Here is an 8,082-nt window from a genome sequence, read left to right as displayed (position 1 = left end):
TGTTAGAGTCACTTCAGGCTAATGGCCTCTCATTTAATTATTTTAACAGAAGGAACAAGATTTTCTCACTGTTTTCATACAGAATGTTGGGGCCAGGGGCAGGAACAGGGTCAGAAGTGGACACAATTTTCTGACCAAATTTCCCCATTGGTGGCCAGGCCTGGGGGCTCACGCCTGTAATTCCAGTACATTGAGAGGTCAAGGCAGGCGGATCACATGAGGCCAGGAGTTCGAGACCAGCCTGGCCAACATGGTGAAACCCTGTCTCCACTAAAAATACAAAAAAAATAGCCGGACGTGGTGGCAGGCACCTGTAATCCCAGCTCCTTGGGAGGCTGAGGCAGGAGAATCACTTGAACCTGGGAGGTAGAGGTTGCCATGAGCTGAAATCGTGCCACTGCACTCAAGCCTGGGCAACAGAGCAAGACTCTGTCTCAGAAAAAGAAAAAAAAGTCTAAAGATGGCGGCCTTAGCAGGGAGAGGTGCCATGGTGCTGCGTAGAAGTATCAGTCGGCCAGTTGTTTTTGTAAGAAAAATTCCTTGGACCAAGACAAGGAGACTGGCTTTCACAGAGGTTTGGGTTGGGTTCAGTGTTCTTCAGAACTTCAGAATGCACTACAGCAGGAATATCATATTATAGGTGGAGTAAAGCTCCAGGTTTAAGGTCAAAGGCCAAAAGTTTTGCAAACATCTGATGATGAAGAGAAAGATTTTTGAGACTGTTTCAGCTTATTAAATAAAGTTAACATAACTGAGAAAAACAACAAACGAACAAACAAATGTCCTCATTGGCTACCAGGGACGATAAACTCCAAAGGGAAGAAGGGTGAGTGAGAGCTTATCCCCTCCACCAGCTAACCTCAAGGTTCTCACGCGGTTCCGAGGCGGCCTGTGGTGATAACCTCATTCCCTTTCCCCGCAGTGGTGGATATTTGGGAAGTGACCTTCCTGCCTTGACACACGATGTGTCCCACAAATACTTCATGCAGTTGTGAGATGCAAGGACCAGGTCACTCCTGAGGATGAGGAAGCTGGGCTTGGGGGCTGGCACAGAGAGTGGTGGGTGTTTGTCACGTGTTTATGACTTTCAGCAAGACTGAGTCTCTGAGTCTCTGACCTTGTATTTTTATATTTATTTATTTATTTATTTATTTATTTTGAGATAGAGTCTCACTCTGTCTCCCAGGCTGGAGTGCAGTGGCATGATCTCTGCTCACTCCAACCTCCACCTCCCGGGTTCAAGCAATTCTCATTCCTCAGCCTCCTGAGTAGCTGGGATTACAGGCCTGTGCCACCTCACCTGGCTAATTTTTGAATTTTTAGTAGAGACAGGCTTTCACCATGTTGGCCAGGCTGGTCTCGAACTCCTGACCTCAAGGGATACTTGCGCCTCGGCCACCCAAAGTTCTGAGATTACACGCATGAGCCAAGGCACCCGGCCTGCCCTTTACTCTTACACCTAGGTGGCTCTGCAGCCTTTCTCTAAGTCCTTCCTTCCAGACACCTTGATTCTTCAACTCCCATGCGTCTGTCCTGCTTTAATAACCATGAGTACTGTGAGGTCAGTGAGTCCCAAGGCAGCACAATTCACTGGTCTGAGGGGTGGGCTGTGGATCTTAATCCTCTCATCTTGGGACCTTCAGCTATGTCCCTGGAAGCTTCTGCATCTCTCTCTGTTAAGTGGAGATAAATAACTCCTATGCCTCAGGCTATGATAAGTCAGTGAGGTGATGAATGGAAAATGCCTATGTAGGGCTGGGTGCAGTGGCTCACACCTGTAATCTCAGCAGGTTGGGAGGCTATGGGGGGAGGATTGCTTGGGCCTAGGAGTTGGAGGCTGCAGTGAGCCATGATCATGCCACTACACTCCAGCCTGGGTGACAAGAGGGATACTGACTCTGAAAAAATATATATTTTTTTAAAAAAGAAAATGCCTCCAAAATAATGAGGATTATATAAGAAAAAAGAAAGAAAGAAAATGCCTATTTAGGGAAGTCACCTGCAGTTCCTATTATGATGTTTCTTTGTTTGTTTGTTTTTTATTTTATGAGACAGAGTCTTGCTCTGTTGCCCAGGCTGGAGTGCAGTGGCGATCTTGACTCATTGCAACCTCCGCTTCCCAAGCTCACACAATCCTCGTGCCTTAGCCTCCTGAGTAGCTGAGATTACAGCCGTGCACCACCATGCCTGGCTAATTTTTGTATTTTTAGTAGAGATGAGGTTTCTCCATGTTAGTGAGGCTGGTCTTGAACTCCTCAAGTGATCCGCCTGCCTTCGCCTCCCAAAATGTTGGGATTACAGGCATGAGCCACTGCGCCTGACCTTACTAGAATGTTAGAACAGGAACTTCAACCCCCTAGAGCATCCACAGTTGTCACATCTGGGCTTCCATGGCATCTGATTGTCAAGTCTGGGAGGAGAAACAAAGCACGCTGAGCTCTGGAGCTTGCCCACCCATGGGTCAGCTGGGAAACCTCAGGACAGTCTCCATTCTCATGGGAAAGGCCTGTAGATTCACCTCTGCCTGAGCCTGGGTAAGAAAATTGGTTTAATTCAAAGGTAAATTGTTAGTAAGCTCTCCTGTCCCCACCTCCTGGCAATTCTAAATGCCGCATCTTACAATTAGCTTCCTTAATAAATAATAAAATGAATATTTTCATCTCCATCATTCTGTCCTGTGTGTCTTATTTTTCAATTGATTCTAAATTCTGTAAGGTGGCCAGGCATGGTGGCTCACACCTGTAATCCCAGCACTTTGGGAGACTGAGGCAGGTGAATCACTTGAGGTCAGGAGTTTGAGACCAGCCTAGCCAACATGGTGAAACCCCGTCTCTACTAAAAATACAAAAAAAAAAAAAAAATAGCCGGGCATGGTGGTGTGCACCTGTAATTCCAGCTACTTGGGAGGCCAAGGTATGAGAATCACTGGAACCTGGGAGGCGGAGGTTACAGTGAGCTGAGGTGGCACCACTGTACTCCAATAAAGCAAGGCTCAGCCTCAAAAAATAAGTAAATAAATAAATAAATAAAATAAATTATGTAAGGGAAGAAAGGGATGTTATTTACTGACTTCCTAAGACTCCAACGAAGTGAAAAATGCAAAACTACAATCTCAGCACCAACAAGCAGGTTCCAGAGCCCCTTTGGGTCCTAGGTAATTAACCTGAGCCAAATGAGAAGGCATAATTTTACTTCATGGCAGCGTAATTTATGCTGTCCTCACAGGCCATATGTTAACCAGAGCCTGTGGAAAATGATTCAGTCTGCTAATACAGCACACCAATGACATGAAGCTAGTGATTTTTTTTTAACTCCAAAAAATATTTTTTAGGCCAGGCGTGGTGGCTCACACCTGTAATCCCAGCACTTTGAGAGGCTAAGGCGGGTGGATCACCTTAGGTCAGAAGTTCAAGACAAGCCTGGCCAACATGGTGAAACCCTGTCTCTACTAAAAATACAAAAATTAGCTCGGTGTGGTGCTGAGTGCCTGTAACCTCAGCTACCCAGGAGGCTGAGGCAGGAGAATCACTTGAACTGGGAGGCAGAAGTTGTAGTGAGCCAAGATCGTGCCTTTGTATTCCAGCCTGGGAGACAAGAGCAAAATTCCATCTCCAAAAAAAAAAACAATTTTTTTTAGAGACAGAGTCTTGCTCTGTTGCCCAGGCTGCTATGCAGTGGTGCAATCATAGCTCACTGCAAACTCCAACTCCTGGGCTTTAGTGATCCTCTTGCCTCAGCCTTCCAAGTAGCTGAGACTACAGGCTCACACCACCATACCTGGCTAATTTTTTAAAATTATGATTATTGTTGTTATTTTGAGACACAGTTTCATTCTGTCACCCAGTGGCACGATTCTCAGTTCACTACAACCTCTGCCTCCCAGGTTCAAGCAATTCTCATGCCTCCTCAGTAGCCTCCTGAGTAGCTCCTGAGGGACTACAGGTGCCTGCCACCATACCCAGCTAATTTTTGTATTTTTAGTAGAGACAGGATTTTACCATGTTGTCCAGGCTCGTCTGGAGCTCCTGACTTCGAGTGATCCACCCACCTTGGTCTCCCAAAGTGCTGGGATTACAGGCATGAGCCATCATGCCAGGCCTAAAAAATTTTTGTAGTGACAGGGTCTCACTTTGTTGCCCAGGCTTGTCTTGAACTCCTGGGCTTAAGTGGTTTTCCCACCTCAGCCTCCCAAAGCACTGGGATTACAAGCTTGAGTCATTGTGTCTGGCCTGAAGCTAATGATTAAATAAGGCACGCTGGTGAACCTGTGTCACCACTGCAGGCAAGAGATAGGAGATTTATTCTCTGAAGGATATAACCAAAGGAGCCACAGTAAGAAGGACAAGGGGTGGGCAGTGAGCTGCAGGAAATACATCAGACTGAAGCCACAGTCTACACTTCAGACTGTTGAATTCTGTATCAGTTATCTTGCGCTGTGTAACAAACAACTCAAAATTGTAACGTCTTAAAAATAATCACCATTTTATTTGTTTACTCCATGGTCAGCAATCAGGGCTGGGCGTTTTTGGGTTGTTCTGCTGGCCCCACCAGTCAGGCAGGATGCTGGCTGTATCCTCTATGGTGGCTTCATTTGCATGTCTGGTGACAGTGCTGGCTGGATGCTGGGCCTGTTGCTGCTCCAGGTCTCTTATCCACAAGATTCTAGAAGACAATGGAGCAATACCTTCCTTATGCCAAGACAGTGGTTTTCAAACTATTGATCAATCTTGAGGTTAAAATACATTTTCACACACACATGGACTCAATGCATAGACTCAAAAATTTTATTTTCTCTGTATCCTTTCTTGGGTACGAAAGAAAGAGAGAGAAAGAGAAAGGGAGTGAGAGAGGGAGGGAGAAAGTGCAGAAGGTGAGGGAAAGAAAGAGAGAGAGGGGGGCGGGAAGGGGAGAGGAGATGAGGGAAGGGGAAGAGAGAGGGGAGGGAAGAAACCAAAAGGTTATCAGAAGATTGGAAGCAACTGGGAAAGATTATTTATAGGTAGGTGATGGCACTGATGAAAACAAAGAAAGCAAATGTTGGTGCACTATTTAGTTCTGCAGTTTATCACAATTATAATAATATTGTAAATATTAACTACTGGTTGGGAGAAGGAGTCATTGGTAGTGAGGGTGTGGCATGAGAGCTAAATTCTATCTTCCCCAAAACAGATCAATGGCTGCATTAAGAAAAAGCCACTGTAATCATGTGATAACTGCAGAACAAAATACCAGAAGAAAGCACTGAAAAGAGCTGGAAAGGATTGCCCCTGGGGAGCCAGACAGGAGTATTGGGCAGAAGGGGGCAGAGCAAAGGGTAATGTTTGTTGTACACTCTCTAGACATTTGATTTTCTTTTTTTCTGAGATGGAGTCTCGCTTTGTTGCCCTGGCTGGAGTGCAGTGGCACGATCTCAGCTCACTGCAACCTCCACCTCCCAGGTTCAAGCGATTCTCCTGCCTCAGCCTCCCAGGGAGCTGGGATTACAGGCACCCACCACTCCTGGCTAATTTTTTGTATTTTTAATAGAGATGGGGTTTCACCATGTTGGCCAGGCTGGTCTCAAACTCCTGACCTCAACTGATCTGCCTGCCGCGGCCTCCCAAAGTGCTGGGATTACAGGCATGAGCCACTGCGCCCGGCCAGACGTATGTGATCTTCAACCTAGACAAATAATAATGTAAAAAACACTTTTAAGGCTGGGTGCAGTAGCTCACACCTGTAATCCCAGAACTTTGGGAGGCCAAGGCAGGTGGATCACTTGAGGTCGCGAGTTCGAGACCAGCCTGGCCAACATGGTGAAACCCCGTCTCTACCAAAAATACAAAAATTAGCCAGCCATGGTGGTGGGCACCTGCAGTCCCAGCTACTTGGGAAGCTGAGGCAGGAGAATCACTTGAACCCAGGAGATGGAGGTTGCAGTGAGCCAAGATCATGCCACTGCACTCCAGCCTGGGTGATAGAGCAAGACTCTGACTCAAAAACAAAAACAAAACCCTTTTAAAATAACACTCACCACTGCCATTGGTTGGGACTCGGAAGTGAGTTTACAGAGCAACGATTTGTTTTGGAAATGCTGAGTGGTCCTTGACTCCTGTCCCGTGGCTGCAGAGCCCAGTCCAGGGACTGCTCCCAGGCCACATGACATTTATTCGGCTCATCCTAATAATCCCAGGCCAGTCCTGGCCTCGGTTTCTTGGGTTGATAGCAGCCTTCTTGACTTGGCATGTCACTTTGGAAATACTCGGAGGAAGAAAAATGCAAACAAGCGTGGGAAGTGTGTCTTGTACATCTGCCATGCATGTTCATCCCCTATATTTTGAGGCAGAGCCATATGCCAAGCACTTACAGTAAACCCACCCTGGCTAAATATTTACATATATTGCTTCATTTTCATAATCACAGGAAGCCAAGTGTTACTGTCCCATATTCCAGATGAGGAAGTTGCTATTGAGACAGTAAATGACAGAGCTACGAGTGGAACCCAGCAACCTGAGTGATTCCAAGCCCAAATTCACTGTGCTCTGCAATACGGATTCAGCCCTCAGCACAGCTGGCCTACAAAGAGGTGTGACCAGCTTAGTCCTACAAATGTTTCTTAAAGTCCACTCTTCCTTAACAAGTTATTTATTTATTTATTTATTTATTTATTTATTTAAGAGTTTAACTCTTTTTGTCCAGGCTGGAGTGCAGTGGCACGATCTTGGCTCACTGCAACCTCCGCCTCCCGGGTTCAAGTGTTTCTCCTGCCTCAGCCTCCCTAGTAGCTGGGATTACAGGCACCCACCACCATGCCCGGCTAATTTTTTGTATTTTTAGTAGAGATGGGGTTTCACTGTGTTAGCCAGGATGGTCTCGATCTCCTGACCTTCCAATCCACCCGCCTCAGCCTCCCTCCCAAAGTGCTGGTATTACAGGCATGAGCCACCGCACCCAACCAACATGTTATTATTTTGACTAGCGCAGTGGTTGGCAGAACGCACAGCACTGAAAGGCCATACTTTCCATTCAAACCAGAACTTTCTTTGAATGCAGCAAGAAGGTAATGGCACTCCAAGAAAACAAGCAAGGAACAACTAAGAAACCCTACCGTGTCTTTTCTCACTTAGGCTGAAAAATGCTCATATGGAAAGGGTGGCCCATTGCTCCTTTTCCTTTCAGTTCTTCCTTAAACTCATCAGGAAGGCAGAGAGCATTGGCAGAATGTGCACAAAAAGTGAAGTCAGGCTAGGCGGGGTGGCTCACGCCTGTAATCCCAGTACTTTGGGAGGCCGAGGCGGGTGGATCACTTGAGGTCAGGAGTTCCAGAGCAGCCTGGCCAACATGGTGAAACCCCGTCTCTACTAAAAATACAAAAATTATCTGGGTGTGGTGGCATGCGTCTGTAATCCCAGCTACTTGGGAGGCTGAGGCAGGAGAATCGCTTGAATCCTGGAGGCAGAGGTTGCAGTGAGCAGAAATCACACCACTGCACTCTAGCCTGGGCGACAGAGCGAAACAATGTCTCAAAAAAAAAAGTAGTGAAATCAAAACAATTGTTAGTTTTGTGCAATGCTTTCACTGTTCTTGGAATAAAATACACATGTGAGCTACACATAAGAGCTACGTCATGTCAATGATTCCACAGACAAGTTAATACGTCTTATGTTTGTGTTTGAAATTGGCATTGCACAATATAAAATGACACTTTTCTCCAGGTTTTTGAACAAGAGGCTACACAAATTATGCAGCTGGAGCGTCAGATGGTAAGTGGTGGGTAGGGACATTCAGTGAAGGAAGAGACCTCACATTTTTTTTTTTTCATTTTGTTTTGTTTTTTCAAATGTTTATTTTATGTACAAAGAACTATCATGGTTTTTCATTGAGTAGATGACTTGGATAATCCTTTGAAGGAAGATCATTTAGTCCAACTTAAATGAAACCGGTATCCTTCGTGTACTGACGGAAACATTGGCGGCACTTATTGAGGCCATATTTCCGGATCAGTCCGTGCCGGTTTGAATAGACACGACAAGAGCGAGAACCCTGGCCGAATTTTTGTGGGTGGCTCCAGTACAGCTGCTGGTGACCCATCTTGCTCCTAGC

At 46.1% G+C, this 8,082-nt stretch overlaps 1 protein-coding gene and 1 pseudogene across 1 annotated transcript; one reads left to right on the top strand and one right to left on the bottom strand.

The window, feature by feature from the left end:
- The first annotated feature begins 460 nt into the window (after nt 1-460).
- LOC115934281 (SRA stem-loop-interacting RNA-binding protein, mitochondrial-like) lies at nt 461-717 on the top strand (annotated as a pseudogene).
- Nucleotides 718-7,516: 6,799 nt separating this feature from the next.
- On the bottom strand, nt 7,517-8,073 carry LOC109026691 (small ribosomal subunit protein uS14-like). Its single transcript, XM_055385546.2, has one exon. The coding sequence runs from the start codon at nt 8,068-8,070 to the stop codon at nt 7,909-7,911; it is 162 nt and encodes a 53-aa protein (XP_055241521.2). The 5' UTR covers nt 8,071-8,073; the 3' UTR covers nt 7,517-7,908.
- Nucleotides 8,074-8,082: the final 9 nt, after the last annotated feature.

This window comes from Gorilla gorilla, chromosome 3 (assembly GCF_029281585.2).
Source record: "Gorilla gorilla gorilla isolate KB3781 chromosome 3, NHGRI_mGorGor1-v2.1_pri, whole genome shotgun sequence".
NCBI lineage: Eukaryota > Metazoa > Chordata > Mammalia > Primates > Hominidae > Gorilla > Gorilla gorilla.
The sequence above is the reverse complement of the archived record's forward strand: the minus strand, read 5'-3'. Positions and strand labels throughout refer to the sequence as shown.